Genomic DNA, 26,471 nt, shown 5'->3' with positions numbered 1-26,471 from the left:
TAAAAAGGCTTACGAGCAAGAATTAGGGTTGCTTACATGCAAGCTATATAAAGATAGCAAATCCTTGTACTTGATGGCTGGGTATCTATGGTATTTCCAAAACTATATTTTTAATTAATATTTCTTAGAACCCGCAACAAGTAAATGAAGACCTTGGTATGATTTACAATTTTAGTAGATATACATTTTTTATAACCCTTACACAACCTGGAAATACAACCCACGTCAAGCCAAGGCTAAGTTTTGAAGAGCTTCCACAAGACAAAAATGGTAAACGTTAGCAGGTCATGATTCAAATGCACCACAACCATACGTGATGCAACATGTAACTCCAACATTTGTATATATATACCTTTGTAAGACTAGAATAAGTCCAATCATACAAATTTAGAATTTTTATTATTCTAAAGATCAAAAATCTAACAAAGAAAATAAAAGAGAAAATGAAAGAGAAGAAAAAAGAGATAAACAAAAACTTTTATGAAAAACAAAAGGAAGACATACTTAGCAAGCAAAGCAACACTTATGTCGTCATCAACTCCAACATTTGATTTAATGAGCAACTCCAAATCTAATGCCTTTAAATTATTCATGATAAAGCATGTTTGCATGAAAGGCACCCACTATAAATCAAAACATGAGAGAATGGAAAAAAGCAAACCTTGAAGCTTGTTCATAGCTATAAAACTTGACAGCAGAATTAGGAACTATGCGAGCACAATTTGCCCCATTGCCTTTAAAAAACCCTATGATGCCTTCAGTTTCCCAAATATATTTCAATCCATGAAGCATGCCGTTATATTTGGGTTTGAGGGGATTTTGAACCTGCAAAAGAAAGCAATGAATGTTAAAAAAAAGACTTAATAACCAAAAGTTGAAAAATACACATGCAAATGCAAGCACGCACACAATTGCATGCACCTGCACATGTGCAAACATACAATTTATACAAGAAGATATATCAATGAAAGGAAGTTCCAAACCTAGCAACCTTAATATAAAAGGGCGTGACTTCATGAGAGTCCACTCATAAGGATTTAGACTATGAACTTTGCCACGCATAGAGGGAGATACATGCTATGGTACCCCTATCTAGTTATAAGCAATTAAATAAACTTGATATAGCTCAGCTCTAGCACCATTCGCATGACAATAACCTGCCTTGTGAGTGAAAGAACAGATAATGCTTGAGAAAGCTGAAACAGATTACTATAGGTTTTCCAGGAATTCCTAAAGCTCAGACTAAGATTAAGTCCTAGAATGAGATGTAGCATGCCACGTGAATGGTGCATAAAGAGTCTAAATCTAGATCTGGATCTATGAATGGAGTAAGATCCTAAAACTCCTTGTACTCATGTAATCTAGTGTAGACTCAGTATTACAACCCATGCAGTGGGTGGTATCTAAGGCATACACTTAACAATCTCTCAAAATGCAAAACAATTGTAGGAATCATACATACTAAGAAGATATCTGCATAGGAGTAATTTTAATGCCTTGATAAATATGCTAACTAGAGTGTCATTGTTAAAACATTAGATCATCTGGACCTACCTTTCCACCTTTTCACATATGAAATGTGTTTAGTTTCAGAATAACCCACATAACTCATGACCAAAGCCATATAGGATTATTCGAAACAGGACCATCCTGACAAGATCGCTTGTATTTGCAGCCATGTACTTAGCCTCATGGAAGAAAGGGACATATTGTTTTCCTGAAAATCAGTTTTCTCTCTAGCATTCAGCAACCCTTTGCACGCTTTGTATGGCTAGTAAAAATGCCATTAGTCTGCTTCCATACTTCTATGCTCAAAAAATAATTCAGTTTTCTCGAAACCTATCAACTCAAACTCATTGCATAATGATGTTTTGAGGTGTGCTATGAGAGCCTGATCATTGCTTGTAAGAATAAATCATCCACATAGAGAATGACAAGAATCCAGCTGCCATTTTTATCTAAAATAAAGATATTTGGATCTCATTTGTTATCCTGCCTCCATAGAAGTGGAAAATTCGTTTGCTATTTTGCATTTGGAAATTTTCCAATAAGCCTTTAGCATCCTTTCTCAAGTTCACAAATATGGCATTGGAGTGTTGTGCTCAAAAAAATTTCAGCTGTCTTAAACATGTCATCTCAAGCTCTTTGCATAATGCTGTTTGAGTTATCCTATAAGAGTCGGATCATTGCCTGCAATGATGAAAGCATCCACAAACACAATGACAAGAATCAAGCTGTCATTTTTTTGTGACACAGCGATTTAGATCTCATGTGTTCTTTTCATCTCGCAAATGAAAGAAGGCATCTGTCTTGGTGTACCATGACATAGGTCCTCAGACATGGGTGCTTATTTATAATTGGTGAAGCTTGCACATATCTTGTCCCTTCAACACAAGGCCAAGTAGAGGTCCACATAGACTTCCTCATCCATGTCTTAGACTAAGAAAATTCATTTGGCATCCATCTAACATAGGAGCCACAAGCAGTGCACAACCATGGAGAGCATTACTTTCATAGTGGTAAACTTTACAGCTGTGCAAAGTCTCTGTCAGATCTAACCCCCCCTTCAGGAAGTATCTTTGGCCCCGTTTCTGGGTGCCTTGTAGTTACTTCTTTAACCTTTGCATCCTACCACATTCTCTCTCCCAAGTGGAAGGTCAACAAGCTCCCAAGTGGCTTTCTCGACAATGGCATATATTTCCTGTTTCAGGCATTCTTCCAATGCACATGCTTTTCTACTTGTTCAAACTCCAAGGGTCATTATCATGCAAGGCCTGCATCATGTGGCTGAATTACCACTATTCTTTGGCTAGAGTGTCAATTGCCTCCTCTTACTACCCTCCAAAACGTCTTGCAAATATTGCATGGGTAGTTTCTCATCAGTTTTATTGGCACCTTTGGACTGCTGCAAATCCTTTTGTGGTCCTCGGAGTGGTCACTTTTGGATGCGAAGGAGGGGAAACATTTTTCCTTTCCTCCCTCCTCGCCTATCCCGAAATCTAGTTGCATGTTCGAAACCTCTCTAGCAGCTTCAAAAACTCATGGGAGAGCTACAAAAGCATCTATCTACTCTAGAGAATTAAGTGGGCATGCAGCTCTGCTCTAATTTAATTAAGGAAGCGGTACATCAATGCAAGAGTAACACCCCCTCGACTATCACGGCTAAGCTTGATTCTTTGAACGCCCATGAGGTCAAAACCAAGCTAGAGAAACAAGTCGATTAAGAGGACAGAGAAAGACAAAGCTAATGCACGAAATGAGGGTAGAGGGACTATCTGAGGATTGGCATCCACCGACTTACACTGAAATCTTTGAATAAATAAAGACGGCAACACCAAGCATCGAGTGGCTAGAGCACGACCTGATTAATATCCATTTAGATGTTACAGATACAATGTTCTCAGTATTCACTCTTGCTACAAGCGCTAGTTGAGTTCATATTCTCAGACAATCCAACAACTTACAGCTATGGAAGTATGGATAGCAGAGGAGCTTACTAGATCGTAACTTAGGTAAAAGGCCACTGAGTTACGGAAGGTGAGTTCAGATAGAAAGGAGGGTAAATGGGCTCTCTATCATGACACATTCAGTGAAATATTGACAAAGATCAAAGCAAGCTTGCCCAACATTGATTGGGTGGATGATGATGAGCAGGATGATGATGACTCCAAGCCTGCTTCTATTTTGCACTATAAGGTCATGCAATCCTTACCTTGAAGTCAAAAGATATGGATCAAGCTTCTTCGACAACCTTACAAGTTGAAGGGCACAAAGTATGGATAGCAGAGGAGCTTGCACAAGCTCAACTCAAGATTAAGGCAACTGAATTAGCTAAAGTCAGGGCTTCCAGAAAAGATGGAAAATGGGCGGTTTACCGTGAAGGTGTAGCACTAAACAGAGAGTTTAAATCAAAACCAAAAGACTCTCAATCTTAAATTGATGTATGGCTGTTTACTCTTCCAGACTATCATGTAGGTACTCTAAATAATTTGGGTTGCTTTTTGCACTCCTTGGGAGCTGCTATGTGCCCTCCCTAAAGCAGATATACTAGAGGGTTTCTTGCTGTCCCATAGACCTTTTGGTCTCCAATGGACGTTAATAGACTCTCTCTCTCTCTCTCTCTCTCTCTCTCTCTCCACCTCTCAAGCAGTGCTTTGCTGACTTAGTTTCACTTATCGTGGCAAGCCAGTGGACATAGTGCAGTCCTACTCATATTTGGGAGCAGTCTTCACAGGACCCATTTTCACGATGACCCATGCAGCCCAGGCAGGCTCACACAGGGGCGTAGTGCTTTGGCTCGACTAGAGCAACAGTGCTTCCAGGCACACTTCCAAGATCCACCAATGAAGGGCTGGCTTTTCGACACACTGGTACGACTGACTGCCATGTATGCATCACCCTTCTAGGGGTGCAATCTTCCAAGGAAAAACTGGTGGAGTTTTGAACGGCTACAAGTGACAATGGGGTCCAGGATGATTCGGTGTAAGCCCTCAGTCCTGTATGAGATAGTGCAGAAAGAGTTCGCCATGCCCAGGTTGACGCCATCTTTCAGACAGTGACATTCATCGACACAGTCTAAGACTAACCTCACTGGAGACTTCTGAGGCTGGCCCTAGAGTAATTCAGACGACTAGCAGAGAGCGGGGCAGACACATGGTATGGACGCATATCTGCATGGCTTGCCAAGGACAGTATCCATATGCACAAGCTTTCCCCCTTTCAGTATAGCATGGACACACCCCCTGAGTCGATCCCACGAGATGAGATCAACCGTATTATATCTCGGACCGGGGGGGGACCAGGAGCTCCCCACCAAGGCCCAACTCCCACGACCACTTCTTGAGAGTATCGGAGGAGGGATTCATTGGCAGACCCCAATCTCTCGAGGACAGATGCACTAGGGATTGCCATTGGTCAAATGCGTGTTTCGTCCCATCAATTGAGGATTGAGGCAAGGAGAGCAACAGGTATACCCAGCAGTGGGTCTGCACGCTATGTATGTTGGCAACGGTTGAGACAGAGGAGCATTTTCTTTGTGATTGCCCAGCCTACTATGAGATCGGGGGGCGTTACCACTGTCTCTACCTGGAGGGGAGTGGCTTCAGTCTTCTATCACGACTGATCCATTTCCATGACATGGTCTGCATTGGGCTCTCTCTGATGGAGATGCGTCGGCACAAGGAGACAAAACTGCGAGACAGATCAGAAAGCAGCAGAGGATGGCCAGACCACCTCAGGACATAGAGGCTGACCGGGCACAGCGACACGTCACAGACTTCTATACATTTGAGTCAGCCTCAGGACATAGCGGAGTGAAGGAGGAGCTAGCCGACATGAGAGCATCTAGGATTAGCAGCCAACTCGGTACCACCGAGAGAGGGATGCAGAGACCACATGCGCGACAAAGAGTACCCAGAGCACATTCTATGGAGGTCCGACCTATCATAGCTTTCCTCGAGGGCACCGACAAAGACGAGGGGTCACTCTGGACATAGCCCGGAGAGTTCAGAGAGCAAGGAGACCGCATCCCCCACCACGGCTCGGGACAACTCAACATACGCAGATACGAGATATCTTCAAAGCTCACCAAAGAGCCATCACTATGCCGAGCTTTGGTTTCTGAGTTTTTCAGTCCACCTCTGAGACAGACTTGTTTTCAGTTTCTACCTTATACTGGATAGATTGATCTGGCCCACTTTGTAGTTGACTATTTATGTTCATGATTACAATTTTGTTAGCATAGATTAGTACTCGGCAAGGGGCCTAGCATGCCCTTTGCTTCAACCCACTGAGGCTTGTATGAGTTCACCTCTTCTGTGTACTTTGTCCCTTAGGCCCACAATGCCTGCCGTGGACGTTAATACATATTTCTTCTCTCTCTCTCTCTCTCTCTCTCTCTCTCTCTCTCTCTCTCTCTCTCTCAACCAGGTCTGTGTTGACCTCTATCTCATGGAGATGCAACGCCACAGAGAGACCCTGTTGCATCAAATCAAACAACAGGGGGGGACAATACCACGAGAGACAGAGATGGATCGAGCTCAGCGACACGTCACAGATTTCTACACTTTTGAGGCTGCCCTTGGACATAGCAAATAGAGAAGGAGATAGATGGTATGAGGGCAGCATGGGTCAGTGGGATGAGACGACAAGGAGAGGCACAGCCAAAGACACAGGGATCATACATTATGCACAGACGGCCAAGAGCATGCACTATGGAGGTTCAGCCCATGATTGCTCTACTCGAAGGGGATCACCCGAGCAAAGGAGTCACTCTCAATATAGCCCAACAGATACAGACCGCGTCCCCCGCCATAGCGAGAGACGACTAGACAAACACAAATACGAGGTATTTTCATAGCTCACAAGAGAGCCACCATGGCACCTGGTTATCTGTGTTGACTCTGAGATTGAGTGCTAGTTTTGAGTTTAGTTTAGTTTAGTATAGTACTCTGCAAAGGGCCTTAGCGAGACCTCTGCTTCAGCCCACAGTGGCATGTATGAGTTACTCTCTGAGTTTATACTTTGTCTCACAAGCCCACGGAGGCCGAGACTCAGGAAAGAATCTACAGCCAAAAAAACAGCATCAAAGCTCAAAAGCGTGAGCTTGGGACAACATGAACAAAGGAGGCAGGGGGGGTTGGAGAGAGAGAGAGAGAGAGAGAGAGAGAGAGAGAGAGAGAGAGGTGAAACCAAGAAAGCAGCAGCCTAAACAACACAAAAGGACAACAGGAGATAGTGGAGGACAATAACGACCAAAAAACCGTAGTGGGCTTCAGACAGATAGTACCGCCATGCACAAGCCCACAGTCATTGCAGCTTCATCATCAGCAGCAGCAGCAGCAGTAGCACCTTTCAGCATTGGCATCCGCCGCATCGACGTCAGCATTAGCATCAGCCTCAACATGCTCTTCCAGCCAAGCTATACATACACCCTTTTGCCAACTTACAATACTCTACTTTTTTGTCACCTCTACCCCTCTGCAAACCACCCTTGCCATCTACCTCCCAAATATCCCCCCACCCCTCTTAGTCTTTCTTTTCCCCTATCCCACTTAGTCATCCCCCCTTCATGCCCTCCCTAGCCACCTCTGGGGTCCTATCCTGCCATGTCCATCCATCGGCCTCCTTATTCTATCCTTATCAGCCACATCAAATTCAAACCCCCACCCCCTTCCAAGGAGTCTTAGGAGCAGATTGTCACAAGAGAACTGCAAGTGATCTCTGGAGAAAACCCGCTACAACTGCAACTGGGGGAAAAACCTCTGAACAAACAGGCTGCTCGAGAGCTCAAACGGACAGCTCAACAACCACAACACTGGAGGCACAACAAGTGGATGGACTGCTCCACAACGTTCATGAGGGACTACGCGCTGAATACATTGCATATGGACTAAGTACTACGGGCCTAATCTTGGAAAACCTTAGCAACAAAGTGGTCTGCATTGGTTTCCCCAACACTTGGACCCTTAAAGCCAGTCCCCATGGACCAGAGGACTCGGGGACCTCAGCTTAAGTTCTCCGGGCGCCGAAAATGCAAGAAGGTACCTACCAAGCTTGAGTTCATCAGGCCCCATGGCAAGCAAGATTTGCACAGTCCAACCGGCTGTAGAGGAGCAAGCAAAGTTCATACTCCCTCCCACGACAATGTCGTTGGATTTCCACCAGCTATTAACCGGGGCACTGCGTTAATGCAAGGTGTGAAATAGCCCGAAAATCCCAAAGTGGGTGTTTCTGGGTGCCAAGGGGGTGCCGCACCCCCCTAGAATGCAAGATTTTCTCCAACTCTCCGGCTCCAAATTCCTTTGCAGCGGGTTGGAAGATCGTCTCACGGAGACTCACAATCGACTCAAGATCTCCAAAACAATGGCGAGAGCTGGCCCATGGGGACTAGCTCTTAACACCATCACCTCCACTCAAAAGGCAATTGATCCAATGAGCCAGGAAAACTACATGACCATTAGAATTGGGCATTTACTGTCCAAGATCTTTGCCTCATTGATGGATACACAAGTTAACCAATTTGTGGAGCTCCAAGGACTCGAAGCTGAAGGCAAGCAAGCTTTTGTGTTGACCATGCTATTGTAGATCACATCCTTACACTTTGAGGCACCATTGAGGCGGCAAAACCATGGAGACAGAGAGTCTATTGCTGCTTTGTAGATTTCCACAAGGCAAGGTTGACCTTCAGATCATGTGTCTCACAAAAAGTATGGAGTGCATCAAAGTGTTGTGGAGGCCCTTAGCTAAAGAGGAGAATTTGAGCATGCCTCTCCTACTTGTCTTGATGTAGAGGCCAATAGGGTTGGTGATAGTGGGACAACCTTGTTTAACCCCAATAGTGCTCCTTATCTCCACTGTCCACTCTATCGCCTTTTGGACACTCTGTGTGAGACCCTCTCATAAAGTGCCACGATTGTCAAAATAATCTCTTTACTCTACCCTAGATCATGCATGCTGAGAGGTGAGCTCTTGGCACTGTGTCACAAGCCTTGTGGGAAATCCACAAAGCAACAATAGACCCTCTGTGTGACAAGCCTTGTGGAAATCTTCTAAGCAACAAAAGACCCTCTGTGTCAAAAGAGCAGTTCACCCTTGACGGATTACCGGTGGAGGTTATCGCATCCTACACATATTTGGGAGTTCTTTTTTCAGGCCCAATTTTCACAATGAGATTAGCAATGTAGGCCCAATTGAGCAAGGGATAGGCCACACTTGCTAGGCTTGCTTTCACTCTCATTTTCAAAAAGTGTGAACCGGCGGCATGTATGTGGTAGTCCTTGCTAGGACTTGATCTATAAAAGGCCGATTGGGCTCGAGTGGAGAGGCTCCAGGTTCTTTTATCATCATGGATGACCCACAATAAGCCGTCAGTTCCACACCAAATCATTTAGGTGGAACCAACCATGGAGGCCTGGTGGCAGACTCTGCAATAGACGACTCTCGTTAGAGAGAGCTTCAGACAAAGAGAAGTATCTCAATGTAGCCCATGGTATTTATAGAAGCTAGTGTCACCATATTGATCCATACGCAACTTGCGAGGAAGCCACCTCATGTGAGCTGCCATGCACTAGTAGAGCCAATCTTTTACATCATTCAACCAACCAAGTATTGCCGATTGTGCCTCCATGTTGGATCAACCAATCACAGCTGAACTCTTACGTGAACCAATCAGCCTTTGAGATTTTCCAACCCCCTTAGGAGCATAACTACCCCCCAATGAGCCTTACTACCAACATTCCCCCTAGAAGCAAATGGGGGAGGAACAACAAGATGAAAGAGAAACTACTAACATCGTTACACAAAACTTTCTTCAAGAAGAAATCGAGCCAACATAAGACCTGAACGAGTGCCAAATATCAGTCTACTCACCAGAGCCAAGACTGCCACAAACGATTACTCACTAGAGCCCAATCACCAAAAAGAAAAATGCACCATAAAGTCTCTAAAATGCTCAATAGCTATTGATTGGCATGCCATTGTCCCCATAGGCAAAAATTCTCTGGTTTAATGTGTAAGGAGAATCACAAGAAACACGCTCTATCAATCTAAAAGTAGAAGCAATGTTTCTGATAGGGGAATCACATGTAACATGATGCATTGGCCTAGAAGTAGAAGCAACATCTCCAATATCATCATTACAGGAATAAGGAGAAGTGATAGGAATCACTTCAATTGGATTATGACAATAAGGAGAAACATTGTTAGTCTTTGGATAAGTTCTCCAAACCATAGGATTCTTTTGTCTAGCCTTTTTTCTCTTGTGATAATCCGAAAGTTCTCGGGGCCTCGCTGCATTGAAAATTTTCTTTCGAGTTAGCAAATTCTTCTTCTATATGCTCAATAGGAAAACAACACAAGGATTCAAAACCAGATTTTGCCTTTGCTGCATATAAAGGATTCAAATCTCCAATCAAAGATTTTTTTTAATGAACTTTCCTAGCTTCCCTATTGAGAATCCTTATATTGTTATTTATATAATGTGTACTAACCTTAAAACTAGACCATCTCATTGAGCCTTCCCCTAAATCATGAAGTTTATTCAAATTCAATCTAGCAAAGAAGTCAAATCTCTCGTGGAACATTTGGGTTGCTCGCTGTAGTTTGGCGATGGGAGAGCATCTGGTTCCACCCTCGGCTACCTTGATCGCCATCTGGTAGGATATCATCTACACCTTGTGCTCCACCTGGCAGCGTGGGACCCCGAGCTCTAGGGCACCTGTCGCAAGGCACGTACATTTTTGCAAGGCTTGGCCTGCAGGAGTTTCTACATGTTCAGTCCACGAGGGATTCGTTGCTTGTATAGTCCCCCCACTTGGTTGTTAGCCCCTATACCAGAGATTCCCTAGGCAGTGAGCTGGGTTTCTCTAGAACAGGCTGGTTTTTTCTTTTTTCAGCCTTTATCATTTTTTCGATACTCAACACCTTCAGGACTGCTGTTTTGTATGAAGTTTTCCAAGCATTAATAGAAGGTTCCTTTCTTTGCAAAAAAAGAAGTCATCAAATCTCTCTCTCTCTCTCTCTCTCTCTCTCCCTATATATATATATATATATATATATGAATCCAGGAACATTTCCAAACTCATCCTTTAAAAACACAACATCGTGCAGTTTCAATCTCATATATATATGTATATATATACATATATATGTATATATATATATATAAAGATGAATCCAGCAACATGCCCAAACTCATCCTCTAAAAACACAACATAGTGCAGCTTCAATCTCATGATAGTCACTCATAAGGTTGAAAACCATAAACTCCATCACACATTGCAAGGACTAGCTACTATGACATCCCCACTGACGCAACAATGTAGACCATAGTATAAACATATGCTCTCACACATACAAATCCACACACCCACACATACTTGAGTATCCATTTATATAGAGTCTTCGTACTGAGTTTCTGTCGGCACTCCGGAGGTGAAGGGAAAACTCAGCCATAATGAAAGTTAGCACTAAAGGAGAAATCAAATCTATCTCTATAGGGTTCCTCAAACGTCTAGAAACAAAACAATGGGTGGAAGAGTCGAAAGAACATACCTCATGACAGTCAAAATTTGTAGAAGTCATAAATATAATTTTGTAAGACTAGAATATATCCAATGATACAAATTCAGATTTTTGTTGATCTAACGTCCAAAATACTATGGTGAAACACTATCCCAAATCTGCAATCTGTTTTAGATGGGGAGGATTGACGGCCCACCAGTTGTAGCAAAGCATTGGCACAAATAGGGACTCTCTCAGAGGTTTCTTGAGGATTTTTATATCAAGCTCTTGGACAATTACAAGCGAAGGAAGATCTTCCACTTCCTTTGTCTATTGGCACACAGAGCCCTTGTAGTGTTCACTTGGCATGGGTTTTGATCGTTTTCAGTTACATGCTCACGATATGCTTCCATAGAGGAAGCTCAGAGACACTGCATTTGGGGTTGCCTGTTGGCACAAGAGGCTTGGAAGCGATGGCCTGATAGAGGACCTGCTTGTGGGTATGAGGACATTCAAGGGAGTTCGTCCTTCAAATTGGTAGGGCAAGAGTTGACCTTCATCCATACTCCGGATTTCACAGAGACAATGTGGACACCTAGTCATTGTCATAAATGGACGTTGCTAATAAGCATCATTGCCTGGTGCATATGGACATCTACGTGTAGGCCATCCAGAGAGCAGCAGACCACTTCAGCCACGGAGACACTGGCCAGCATTTGGCTAGATATCATTCATGACCTCATAAGTAGATGAGATAGACTCCAAAAAGATTCGCATCGTGGTAGGCACAGGAACGAGGCTTTTATCAGTATATAAGCGCCAAGCCCTTTCCTTCATTTTACAGATGGTGGTATAACATGGCATTATAAGCCATTGGAGTGGCTATTTATTCAACCTTTTGTACTAGGTAATTCCCCATAGAGCTGCCAGCCATGGGGATATCCTTGTATTTTTATATTGTACCCTTCATTGGGGAGTTGTATTTTGTGTCCATGTCACTAAGGAGTTTATTTATAGAATTTCTTTTCTTTGTGGGGGGGGAAAAAAAAAGAGGATGGAGAAAGTCCTAATTGAGCAAGCAAAGTTTTTTATGAGACTCTTTGCCTATGGCAAACCTGGTTCCAGGCTTGGGGGCAGCATGGGCTGGATCCGAAAGGAATCTTTGAAGCTTATATGCTGGTAGTACATATAGCAGCCCTGGAGGCCGTCAAATCTGTCTTGAATTGCGAACAGCCCATGAGAACAACTACCAGCTTGCAGCATGGTGATTAGCAAAGCAGGGTTGAACCAATTGCAGGCTGCTATGCTCTGATAATCAGAGTTGTAGAAGCCTTTGTGTGTTCCGAATCAGGTTTGCTATAATCAGCTGATGGACGCTTGGGTCTGACAAAGCAGGTGAGCTTAATATACAGCGGTTCAAGGGGTTCTGGTGCTCTATTTAGAGCTGAATTACCAGTTTAAAACGGCTGTGGAGAAGGTGAAATTGCAGAAATCTGCTGCAGCATGCAAGGTTGGTCGCCTACTTATATGACCAAGAAGGTACATGCATGCAAGACGTGAAAAATTGCAGTGTCCTGCTGTGTTTGATGGATCAAAGCTTCTGGATGGAAGCTGAAGGTATGACTCAGAAGTGTACAGGGAATAGTGGGCTCTTGCATGGCATGCATTTGGGATGTAACCTGGAAGCTTCACATGCAAGTGCATGCTATTAAATGCTGCATGCAGTCACATGCAGGCCCTTCCCTTGTTTTGCAAGTTTTAACCTAATTAGGACTTACATGTTATGCTGGAAAGTCATGCATGAAGATCTATTAGGTTGCATGCAATGTGTGCACGCTCATGCATGGGCTGGAAAGACATGCATGTAGGTCTAAGGTTGCATGCAGTGATTGAAAGCTCATGCATGGGCCAGAATGCCATGCATGCTGATCTATGCTTGCATGCAAAGATTGCATGCTCATGGGCTAGAAAGCCATGCATGCAGATATGCAATGAATCCATGCTCATCATGGACCAGAAAGCCATGCATGCAGCTCCGTAACTTTACATGCATGCTCTGTAAGTTTGCATGGAGTGACTGCTTCCTATTGCATGGGCTTCGAAACCATGCATGTAAATGTGCAAGTTTGCATGAAACTCTTTAGTTCATATACCGCTTCAGCGTGCTTGTGTACATGTGTAGTGCATGCATTAGTGACAGACCTACTGTCTCCTACCCCACGTTTGAACTTGAGGAGGCTGCATGGGAGCAATTGGGAGGAGCTGACTTCTTGGAAGTACTCGCCCAGATTTGCAGCAACCTCTGCCTATTCCTACAGCGGCCTCTACATGCAGTTACTGCCTGCATACCTGCAGAAGCTTCTACCCAAAAGAATGAGTTTGTTTAGACTTGTAGCAGCATGCTGCAGCTTCTGTCGGCACCTATGGTCAAAAATTATGCGGTTTGTACCAACTTTAATTTGCAGCGGCTTCTACCTGCAGCTATTGAACAGAAACATCTGTAGCTGATTTCACTTCAGTTCAGCCAGCCGCTTCCTACTTCTGAAGCTGGTGTTGATCAGCTGATTCCTTTTGTTAGTGCCTCCATCCATTTCAGCTTCTCTTCAGACCTGAAACGGTGATCTCTGGACATGCTCTACTCACTCCTTTCGAGAGGGCATTATGGCAGTTTGTTGAAGCAATACTATGCCATCATTAAATCACTCCTTGACTGAGATCGAGGATGAGATCATCTGAAGCAGCATTTATTTGTTGCGAGAATCCTTCCAAAGACTTGGAAGGATGGTCTACACCATTCACAGATGGATGAGCTATATTAGCAGCCCTTAGTTTAGGCTCTGAGGATAATCCAGATTTATGTATCTATGTGCACGCATGCACATGCACACACACGTGTGTTTTTTTTTTGCGGTAAAAAGCAGTATGTCATTGAGGTAAGAAGGTAAATTCATGGCTGCTCTAGAGAGGAGCAGCTACTACTAAACGAAAAACTTGAAAAGAAAATATACATTCCTAGCTGCTCCAAAGAGGAGCAGCTACTTACTAGTCGAACTAAAAATAGTAATAAACACTTCAAGCTGGGTGAGAGGAAGATCTCCAAGAAAATGCGCATCTTGGAGAGCCTGATGCAAGGAGGAAGGGAAGAAACGATAAACATCGATCGAGGAATGCCATACAAACAAATGTTACGGGCATTATATAGGGACCATAGAGCACAGTAATGACACCAGGTTAAAAACTGAACATAATCCCAGAACCTCCTACCCAAAGAAACGTCAAAGAAACGAGCATGTAGATAGGTCCCCAGTCTGCGTCGAATGTGAACAAGATGGACAAACTGAGGAAGAAATATGCCTACCAACCAAGAGAGAGCCTACCTATAATGCACCTACCAGACAACGCCATAAGAAAAGCCGTTGTCTCAAAGGAAGCTTGGTGCTAAAGATGCGGCGAAGACAAGCCTTCCACGAAGCAAGTGGTTTGTCAATGTGCCAAATAAAGTTGCCATGCTCCTGAATCCACGGCTGTGGAAGGAGAATATGATATGCTTTCTTGGCAGTAAGATTTACGAACAAGAAAAGAGAATAACCTGGTAGGCCTCGACCAAACTTCCAATCCATCAGAGAAATAGTAAATAGGCGAGGGACAGGCTGAAAAGCTTGTAGCATAGTAGCGAGAATACGTCAAATAGGCTGGTGATGCAAACCCAAACAGAACTGTCTCTTACCCTGAGGAAAGGTAATCGTAAAGTCCCAATCATCAACCAGATCATCCACAGTAGAAAAACCCAAACAATGTAGAAAGTAAGCCTTCCTGGGCTGCAGACGAGCCAGAGGGAGAAGCAAAGACATGGCTCCAATGGATGCTCTCCAGATGAAGGGTATTCCTAGGACACAAAGGTCGGCATGTCCAATGCAGATGAGCCAAGAGGTGTTGCCAATCATAAAGTAATTGAGTAGAAAAGGGACACCCAGGAATACAACAATGTAGGTGCCCAAAGATAACATCTTATATGATAGGAATTCAATGACCAAAGGCATCAATCCGAATAGAAGTAATCAAACATGAAAGCATGAGTGTCCAAGGTTGGCGTTGCTCCAAGAAAGTAAGTAAAAGCACAGCCTTGCGAGCTATCACTTGAGTATGAATGTATAGACCCCCATGCATCTTGGGCGAGCACACATAATGGTAATTGAAAAGCCGAAGGGCCTTACGATCAGTTTTGGTGTGCAAAAGGCATTCCAAAGCCTTAGACATAAATTTCTCAATATCCAAAAAAGACCAACGAATAAGTGACACATGAGACTCCACATAGGCCATGAGAATGGACTGCATTATCTAAAAATGAACATGCAATGGTCACATGGACAATTTCCAACAACCTATCTTATGAAAAAGCCTTTGTAGTACCCAAAGCCTTTCCTGTGACAAGGAGATATGCCATCCACTGGGCTAACCCAAATGATGCACTATCTGATTAGAAGGTAACACAAGTCCGACCACAAGATGGGATGCCAATCACACATGCATAAGGAGGAGTTTGGATTTTGCAAAATTGACTTTTAATCCGGCTGTAAGACCAAACAAATCAAGCGCCTGCATCAAATGCCAAAGATCTGACTCAAAGTTTCTTAGGAAAAAGAAGGGATCATCTGCATCAGCCTGTCTAACAAAAGGATGACCTCTAGGAAAATCAATGCCATGCACACACCGCTGTGAAACCAAGGCATCCATATGCATTAAGATTAGGTGAGTAGCAATGGCAAAAAGCAAAGCACGCCCTGGAAAACTGAGAGACCAAATGTCCAGGGAAAGGAAAGGGAATCTAACAAGAGGCAAGAGGCCGTGCCATTCTTAAAAGCCAATAGATCACTTTCTACATTTTGGTTCCAAAAACCATCTACTGCATAGCGTCTACAATGAAACCCCATATGATAGAATCAAAAAGCCTTCTCAAGTCCACCTGCATGATCAAAGCATCATGCTTGGTGTATTTGACATATTTCAATACCAATGTAAACATTGGCAATGTTATTTATGATCTATCTACGAGGCACAAACCGAAACGAAAACGGGAGAAACAAAAACGGCAGAAACGTTGAAAACAGAATTTCCAACCCCAGCCGAAGCAGCGAAATGAGAAACGGCATTATAGTACAATTTATGTGTAAAAATAATTTTTTTATACATAATACAATTATAAATATAGGAGGAGGAGAAGGGAGAGTAGGAGGAATCAAGGAAGTAGAAAAGGAGGAGAGTGAGAGGGTAGAGAAGGAGGACTCAAGGAGGGAGTGTAGGAGGAGGAGGAGAGTGAGAGGGTAGAGGAGAGGAGGAGAGTGGAGGGTAGAGAAGAGTAGGAGAGTGGAGAATAGAGGAGAAGTAGGAGAGTGAAGGGTAGCGGAGAGTAGAAGAGAGTAGGATAGCGGAGGGTAGAGGAGAGTGGAGGGTAGAGGTATCAGGCATCAAAAACAAGCACAGCACAAGCAGCACGGAAAGGGCAGCCGAAAAAACCCTAATTAGGGTTTTGAAAAAAAAAGGGAGAAACGACAGTGTTTCGGCCATTTCTGTTTCTAGGGCGTTTCCGATTCTATTTCTATGGCATTTCCGTTTCTGTTTCCGTTTCCATGGCATTTCTTGCCACTATGGCGGAATGCAAGCCCGTGTATAAGAAATTAGATATATGCAAAACCAACATTTTAGAAATCAGTTTAACACTACCAGCATCAACGTGATAGGGTGCCAATCTGACAAGTATTTGCATAAAGGCTTCTTGGGAATCATCCCTAACAATCCCTTATTCCAGGACAAAGACATAGTAGTATTAATCATGTACAGCAAAATAGGACTTAGCTGATCCCAGAACGCAACAATGAGGCCATCCCATCCTAGAGAATTAGAGCGTCCCAATCTAGATAATGCCCCTTTCAACTCTTGATTTAGAGCCACATCAGCCTAAGAGAGAATTGGATGAACATGGTGAAGAAAAACAGCCCTAGCATCAATGTCTGTAGAAGAAGAGGCAGGGAGGGCAGCAACAAAACAGCATAATAGTGTTGAACCACTTCATCAAGTTGTTGCTTATTCGTCGTCCAGTCCATGAGCCATTTGGGGACAACACTCGGTGCAAGGAGTGCATACATCAAGAGGCATGCAAATTTTTTTTAAAAGCCTTAAGAGGAGCAGCCAATATCCTCCTGCATAGCCTTATGATGAGAACAAAACTGCCATTTCCTCAGCTTCCTCTTATCATTCTCTGCAAAACAATAGAGGGCAGCTTGCAATTCAGATTGCTCTTTCCAAGACAATTGTTTGGCATCGCTGTGCAGCAGCAGTAGGATGCTGAATTTGATCCCTTACATCGGCCACTTTCCGGCATAAGTCACCCAAGTAGCATTTACCATTTCTTTAATCAAATTATGCATTCCTAAAGAGAAACAATCGCATGCCCAATCTGCATTTACTGAAGCATGTAGAAAAAGTTTGAGAATGAGTCCCTTAACCATGAATGAGAAGAAAAAATGCTTCAAATAACAATTATTGACAGACAAAAGCCTTTTAAAGGATAAGGATACATCATGCACAGGAATACAAAGAAAGAGCCTGCATAAGCATGGACAGATCCCTTTCAGTGTTTCGTGGCACAAAAAAAGGATCATCTGCATAAGCCTAAGCAACCATAGGTCGACTCCCAGGAATCTCCAAGCCATGTAACATGTCAGTCGCCACCAAATGATCCATACATTGAAGCATGGGATGAGTGGTTATGGCATATAAGATGGCACTAAGAGGACAACCCTAGCGGAGTGTCCAAAATTCTGAAATATCTCCTGACAATATGCATGCATCTTTACTGTCACTATAGAGCCAATAGATAACATGCTGCAATTTCTGACCAAAACCCAAAGCTTGCATAGTTTGCACAATGAATGGTGTCAAAAGCCTTGGCAATGTCAACTTGCAACAAGAAAACATCTTGCTCTGTATACTTGGCATATTCAATCCCAACATAAGCATTTGCAATATTGTCAATGATATGCCTACGAGGAATATAACCATATTGTGCTAGATGCAGGCCATCATGCAAATATCCTTTGATATGATCAACCACCATTTTGGTGATGATCTTATAAATGACAGACATAAGAGTGATAGGCCTCCAATCAGCCAATGATTCACAGATTGACTTCTTGGGCAGAAGCTTTACAAGCCCTTTCTTCCAGGAATCCGGCAGGTCTTGATTTTGCCAAGCACTGTTTATCATCTGTAGCAAAGGAGACTTGAAGAGATTCCAATATGCAAGGAAAAATTCAACAGTGAGACCATCCCAGCCAGGAGATTTCGATCTACCACATGATTTAACCGCATCACTTAATTTCTTTTTAGTGAAAGGAGATTCCAATTCCAAAGCTTGTGCTGGAGAGAGAATAGGCGTGACATGCGGTAAATGTTGCCTTGCTGAAATAACTTCTTGTGAGGGTGGATCTGCATTCCCAAATTGAGACGAAAAGTGATGTACACAAGCTGTAGCAAGCTGTGCTCGAGAAGAGGTCCAAGCACCAAAGAGAAGAGCCCTGCAAATACTTTCAAAGTACCTCTTATAGTGTAGACTTTTAAAAAATACTTTAGACGAACATCCTTTATCCAAAAAATCCCTCTGTTGTGCCCGGGTCTCCTAAGAAAATTTCCTATTGTCATTACATTGCAGAAAATATTTAGCCCAGCATAAAATCAGATTTTCTTCCATAGAAAGAGGCCTGGAATGACTGAGCTCAATCAAAGACTAACAATCAACTTTAGCCTGGGTCTTCATGTAATTTTTGCCATAATCCCGAATCACTGCTTGCATTCTGGCAACAAAAGTTTCCCAAGCATAGTCAATGTCAAAGTGTGACTGTTGCAAAAGGGGCTGAAAAGCATCCTTAACCATGGCCTGATATTCATTATGCTCCAAATAACTGTTATTGACAATAAGCAGCCTTCTGTGTGTGAGCCGATCATCCGGCATGTCATGAAGAGAAATCCTCAACTATAGAGGGGCAACATGGGGTGTGATCCCTTCCAAAGATCAGCAAGGTTTAGCTGAAACAATAAATTAGACTCACACCTGGCAACATGGGGTGTGATCCCTTCCAGAGATCAGCAAGGTTTAGCTGAAACAATAAATTAGACTCACACCCCTTTTTTTTTTTTGTGAAACTAAGAAAATTATATTATGAAACATCCATTTTACAACAGGGCAATGCTCGAGAAAAGAGCCAATGCCCTATCCATCAGAAACAGTAAAAGAAAAGCTGAATGCAAGAAACATCCAAATCTTCCTCATGCAAGGCATCATATAAGGACTGCCGCAATGAGGCTCAAAAGAACTCATAAGGGTGCTAAAGGGGTGAATTCAGATATGCATGATTTCACTGTACCTAGAGGGTCCATAAGGCCCAGTATCTGGTCCAATGGAAGAAAAGAGAATACTGTGACAAAGAAGCTGATAATCTGCCAAACATCCAGAAAAGCCTCGAGAACCTGTGTGCAGGAAATCTGAGAGAGAAAAAATAGGAAATCTTGTCCAGAAGATCTCTGGAATATGAACAAAACCACAATAACTGCTGAATACTCTCACGAGTATGATGACATCTTGGACAAAGAGGAGAGGCAATCCTTCTTTGAGCCAATTTCACTCCCACTGGAAAAATACCAACAATACATCTCCAGAGAAAGAGTCGCTGCTTCGATGGCATTTTCAACTTCCATATCCATTTCAGTTTTCCTTTCCACCGAGTTAAAGACTTATTTGTAGGCCATCTTCTGGTGGTTCTAGTGATGCCCTATAGGCCATGGTATGTACCTTGTAGGCATAAGTGTAGGCACTTATAGTGTTAGTGCCTTCTAGGCCACATAGGACACTTAGTCCTATGTGACACCTAGGACACTTAGTTCTAGGTCTAGGTACAAGTACTGTGTACTTGTGTGTTTTCAAGTTATCTAAGTTTTTTGACATGACTACCTATCCGTCTTGTACCTGTACTCTCTCTCTCTCTTCGTTTCGGACCTTCATTGGTATCAGAGCAGGTATTGCTCTTTTCTTCCAGCTCAAGTCAGCCCCCGAGTCTCCCATTGCTCATTCGGAGTCTAGTGCACTACTGGTCGTCACATTTCCAACCTGTTCGAGGCTCTTCAGCTGCTGTCCAAGATCCAGGCGTCCAGCTTCCCAAACCAAAGGTGTAACTGCATTCCCATCCGTACAGTCGTACGGAAGGTCTAGTACCTGTAGCCGTACTGCACATCGTTGTACCTGCGCGTCACATCGCCGTACTGTACGTCCGTGTACGTCCGTACTGCACATCGCCGTACCTGCGTGTCGCATCGCCATACTGCACGTCCACGCACGTCTGTACCTGCATCGCCGTACCTTCGATGGTATCTACATCGCCATATCTTCAGTGGTAGATTCGTCGTACAATGGTACCTGCGCCGTACAACCGTACCTGCACAGGAACTTTTCAATACAAAGAAACTTCACCGTACAACTGTACCTGTGCAGAAACTTCTCTGTACAACTGTACCTGCGTAGGAACTCTGTACAAGGTACCTGCACCATACATGTTCCGTACAAGGTACCTGTTTTCGTACAATCTTCCGTACATGTATACCTACAGATCAGTCGTCGGCAGCTTTTACCAGCTTTCCGTACACATGTACATGTAGAACAGCTGATCGTACAACTTGTACTTGCTCTGGGTATTCCGTACAGTTTCACACGTGCGACTCTACCTACAGTCATCTACAAACATTTGCAGTTTTGGGGCTTCTACAGGACATTGGCAAATTTGGGGCTTTCAGTTCCTCTCGCCTCCTTTGATTGCAAATTCTTGTTTAGATTGCAGTACATTCGGTCAGATTGCAGGAAATTAAGTTACATTTGCAGGACATTGAGTCAGATTTGCATACATTGGGTCACATTTGTAAAAATTTCAGCAAAATTTGGGACTTTTCTGCATTTGCCCTCTTTTTGGCCTATTTGCCCTCAATAAATTTGGGGCTTTTGCCAAATTTGCTGTTTTTGCAGTGAACATTGCCTGTCACAGTCACATTTGGGTCAGATCTGCATTTGCCCTTTGATTTGGGTCAGAAATTTACAGATATTTGCTGTCATTTTTGGGATAGCCACCTTTTTTTGCAGTGATAGCCTTGAGGCTTTTGGGTTTTCAGGTCTTTTTCAGGGTATCACAGCTGCTATGGCTGGGAACAATCAAGATTTATTTGGAGTTCTCGTGAAGATGATAAGTTGGATGGCACCAACTATCCGATGTGGTCTTATCTCATGAAACATATTCTTGTTGCAAAGCATTTGTGGAATATTGTTTCTGGGGCTGATCTGAGGCCAGCCAATGCTACAGTGGTTGTTTCTACTGCTGGTTCTTTTGCAGGGGGTACTCCTCCTGATGCCTCATCTTCTAGCACTCCTGCTGCTGCTCTTCCAACTCAAGAACAATCAAGATGGGATGCAAGAGATGCAAATGCACATTCATGCATTGCTTTACCATGCAAGAGAATCATTATTCCACACATCCGGTCTTGCAGGACAGCAAAGGATGCTTTGGATAAATTGGCTTCTCTCTATCAGATACGCAATGAAGCTCGTGTTGCATATTTGAGAAGGCAATTACAAGAAGTGAATATGAATGAAGGTGAGTCAATGGATGCATATTTGACAAAGGTCAAGGACCTCATGGAACAGCTTGCCAACATTGATGAGGTGGTGCCAAATTCACAGCTTGTCAGTACCACATTGAATGGACTGCCAGATACATATCAAGGGTTTGCTACAACCCTTCGATTAGTGGCCAGGGTAATCCAGACCACTATTCTTTTGAGCAGCTAGTTACTTTGCTTTTGCAGGAAGAGCAAAGTAGAGCTAACAGACAAGCCATTATTCCTGATCATGCATTTGCGTCACAGCAAACAAGAAGAGGCAAGGCTTCCAAGCCTATGGGCAAGCCAAAATCTGCGCACAGCAGCTGCAATTCCTCTACGCATAGCAGCTGCAATTCCTCCCATGCATCTAAAAATACAGCAGATAAGGGAAAGAAGAAAAGATGCAACTATTGTCCCAAGCCTCGACATGACATTTCAGAATGCAAGAAGCGCATTGCTTCGGAGAAAAAGAAAGCAGGATTGACAGTTAATGCCTCACATGCTATTGAATCCCATGAGCCAGCAGATGCTTCACATGCACATGCTCTTCAAGATGATTGGGCATGGGCTGTCCATTGTTCATTTGATCCCTCCAAAGCTGATGCACTCTTTACTGCTAATGATTCTCAGTCCTGGTACTTTGATAGTGGTGAGTTGGAGATGTGCAGTTCACATCCATTTCCAGCCATCCTGTCACTCTGACAAATGTTCTTTTTGTGCCTGGCATTGAAGTCGACTTGATTTCAATTTCAGCAATTGCTACTTCAGGTTTCAGAGTAATTTTTGATGGCTACAGATGCCTAGTATATGATCTTCGTGATGACAATGCCATAGTTCTCACTGGCACTTTGCAAAAAGGGCTTTATCACCTTGATCATCATCTAGCTGCACTTTCTATTGAAGCATTGGCTATTTCAGATTCACTGCTTGCTGAAACTCATCTTTGGCATGAGAGAATGGGCCATCTCAATTATAGAGCTCTTGCAAAGCTACATTCACAGCAGATGGCAAATGATGTACATCAGACTCACACAGTTTCCAAACATGTGTGTGAGGGTTGTCTTTTGGGTAAGATGCATCGATTTCCTTTTCAAAAGAATTGTCCAAAACTCTCACAAAGGAAATTGCAGCTAGTACACAGTGATGTCTGTGGCCCAATGAGAACAAATGCCATTGGGGGGTATAAGTATTTCATGACTCTCATTGATGATTTCACAAGATATTGCTGGGTATATCCTTTGAAGGCCAAATCTGAAGTTCTCTTATGCTTTCAGAGATGGCTGAATATGGTTGAGAATGAATCAAGAAACCAGCTTGTCACCCTCAACACAAATAGGGGGGGTGAGTATATGTCAAAGGAGTTTGATGCATTTCTATCCTCACGGGGCATTATTCACTCATGCACTACTCCTTACACTCCTCAGCAGAATCCTGTTTCTGAAAGGAAAAACAGGTCCACAATGGAGATGGCCAGATGCATGCTTAAGGCCAAGTCTTTGCCCAATAAATTTTGGCTTGATGCAGTAATGTGTGCCAACTATGTGCTGAATAGATCACCTACACGGGCATTAAAGACTATTACACCTTATGAAGCATGGAAAGGCAGGAAGCCTTCACTTTCACACATGAAAGTTTTTCGGTCTCTTGCATATGTTCATGTACCATCTCAGCTGAGACATAAGCTTGATGACAAGGCAATCAAATGCATATTCATTGGTTACAGCCAGGAGAGCAGAGGGTATCGGTTATATCAACCAAATACTGGGAAGATTATTGTCAGTAGAAATGTGATCTTTGCTGAACATTCAGCTTCTCCTCTTGTGGACTGCAAAGCAAAGCCAGATGTTGACATGTTTGATGCCTTTGAATCTTGGTTACCTCTACCATCATCAGAGGAGGACTTTGAGCAGCAACATGAGCCTCATGCAGACCCTCCACTAAGCAATAATCAGCCCCAACCTCATGCTGATTTGCAGGCTTCTCTTCCGGCACAAAATGATCCCATTACTCATGATGCAGTCATTGAAGAAAGAGCTGTCAATAGACAGCAAAGGCAAGTTCCCAGATGGCTTCTTGATACATTGAGAGACAGCAAACAAGATCAGCCTTTTGCTGCCCGGACAAGATCAGGAAATAAACAGCATGGTCACTTTCTTGAGTTTGCACTCCTTGCTACAGCTTGCAATGAAGAGCCTTTGTGCCATAAAGATGCTTTTGACAGCAAAGAGTGGATGGATGCAATGAAAGCTGAGTTACAATCTATTGCCAAAAATGACACATGGGAATTAGTAGATCTCCCACCTGGCAAGCATGCCATTGGAACTCGGTGGGTCTACAAATTAAAAAGGAAATCTGATGGCAGCATAGATCGATACAAAGCCCCTCTTGTTGCAAAAGGGTATGCCCAACAACAAGGCATTGACTTTGAGGAGACATTTGCTCCCACATCGAGGATTACTACCATTCGATGTGCCATTGCAGCCCATCATCCTTGGCAAGTGCACCAACTTGACATCAAGACCGCTTTTCTTCATGGGGATCTGCAGGAAGAAGTCTATGTCACACAACCTCCTGGCTTTGAGGTTGTTAATTCTGAAAATAAGGTATGCCGGCTTAGAAAAGCTCTTTATGGATTGAAGCAGGCACCCAGGGCATGGTATGCCAAAATTCATGCACACTTACTATCCCTTGGTTTTCAAAATAGCCCCACAGAACCCACTCTTTATGTCCGTGGGAGTGGATCTGATTTTTTAGTGCTGATTTTATATGTGGATGATTGCTTATCACGGGCCCAGATACTCAGCAAATTGCAGCATTCAAGGCTGGTTTGCAGCAGATTTTTGACGGCTTCATTATTATTTGGGCATTCAGTTTGCTCATGTTGAGGGGGGTATCATGATGTCTCAGTCCAAGTATATTGGACAGCTCCTTGATCGTTTTCAGTTTGAGGATTGCAAGCCAATCTCTACTCCAGTGGACCCTGGCTTCAAATTCTCAGCTCATGATGGGAGCCCACCATGTGATATCACTCTTTATCAGCAGGCTGTTGGATGCCTTATTTATTTATGTCACACCAGACCTGACTTGCAGTATGCAGTATCTCAGCTCAGCAGATTCATGCACATGCCCAGTTCACAGCATTGGCAGGCAGTGAAGAGAGTCTTCAGATATCTCAGAGGCACTCAGGATTTAGCCCTCTTCTACGGTGATCAGGGTTCACTTACCATGCATGCTTACACGGATAGTGACTGGGCAGGATGTTCCGACACCAGAGTGTCACATACTGGCAATTGTTTTTTGCTTAGCAATTCATGTATTTCTTGGCTCAGCAAGAAGCAACCAACAGTTGCCACATCTAGCTGTGAGGCTGAGTACAGGGCAGCTTTCACCGCTACAATAGAGTGTGTTTGGCTTCGACAATTACTTACAAATCTTGGTATTTGCCAGACATCCTCCACTATTGTCTACACTGACAACCAGAGTGCTTTGGCCATTGCGCGTAACCCAGTGTTTCATGCGCGTACCAAGCATATTGAAGTTCACTATCATTATGTTTGGGAGCGCTTGTCAGCAGGAGACATAGAGTTGTCCTATCTTCCCACAGAGGACAACATCGCAGATATGTTTACAAAGGCACTTCCTCGTCCCAAGTTCGAAGTCTTCCAACAGGCTTTACACTTGGTTCCCTTTGTTACATGATCTGACATTCCTTGTACATTCATAGGTGGCTATATCCTCTTGGATGAACATGTGTCACCATGACCAGAAACTACCAGGTATTCTGAGACGTTTCCAGAGTACTTCAGCTCATCCCATGGAGGGGGGTTTGTAGGCCATCTTCTGGTGGTTCTAGTGATGCCCTATAGGCCATGGTATGTGCCTTGTAGGCATAAGTATAGGCACTTATAGTGTTACTGCCTTCTAGGCCACATAGGACACTTAGTCCTATGTGACACCTAGGACACTTAGTCCTCGGTCTAGGTACAAGTACTTTGTACTTGTGTGTTTTCAAGTTATCTAAGTTTTTTGACATGACTACCTATCCGTCTTGTACCTGCACTCTCTCTCTGTAGTCCGTCTTGTACCTGCACTCTCTCTCTCTCTTCGTTTTGGACCTTCATTATTCAGATGCCAAAGAGAATTTGCATGATGAGCAATCCATGGAGGAGATAGTATCAATCGATAAGCCTGTATGAAGTCAATAGATGCAAAGGCTGAGAGGATAATCCTGGACTTGAGGACTGAAGATGCCAATCTTGAAGGATGTCTCTTACTTCCAATGTTGAAATCAGAACCAAAGGGAGTAAGAGATCTGCAATAGCTTTCCCTATGGGTCGATGATGCATCCCAAGATTGTAGTGTTGGCATGCTGCCGAAAAAGAGAGAATATGCCCCTGAGTATCTACCACATCATCAATGAACCGGATGCCCAACTTCATGAGATTGTAAGCTCTGATTGGTTGTTGTACAACAAGAGGAGAGTAAAAAACAGCAGTCCAATGAAGGCTTTCCATTCGAAGCAAGGAAGCTATAGAAGCTGGATGGGGAGACCATTTGATGCGAGAGAGCACTTTCTTCCAATCCTGAATCAAGGCAGTAGAAAATGGACAACAAGGGATTTTACCTTGAAACTTGCCAAGTACTACTTCCGATGGATCAACTAGCCAATCTCCATAAGCATTTGTGCGCATCTGGCCACATAAAAATGCCAACATGATAGACCAAGGCTGCTCTTGCTGAAAAAAAGTCTTGAGCATAGTGATCTTTCTTGCCAA

At 43.4% G+C, this 26,471-nt stretch overlaps 1 protein-coding gene across 1 annotated transcript in view; it reads right to left on the bottom strand.

Annotated features, from left to right (window-relative positions):
• LOC147894846 (mitochondrial adenine nucleotide transporter ADNT1-like) overlaps positions 1 to 26,471 on the bottom strand; it is an 87,354-nt gene that overhangs the window by 24,926 nt on the left and 35,957 nt on the right. Inside the window, exon 4 of the mRNA XM_087384983.1 lies at positions 662 to 825. Within this exon, the coding sequence (XP_087241109.1) occupies positions 662 to 825 (164 nt within the window). The remainder of the gene's footprint in view (positions 1 to 661; positions 826 to 26,471) is intronic.

The sequence above is a fragment of the Dipteris shenzhenensis genome, chromosome 14, assembly GCF_047967505.1.
Source record: "Dipteris shenzhenensis isolate YYH24624 ecotype China chromosome 14, Dip_SZ_1.0, whole genome shotgun sequence".
NCBI lineage: Eukaryota > Viridiplantae > Streptophyta > Polypodiopsida > Gleicheniales > Dipteridaceae > Dipteris > Dipteris shenzhenensis.
This window is presented reverse-complemented; position numbering and strand designations above follow the sequence as displayed.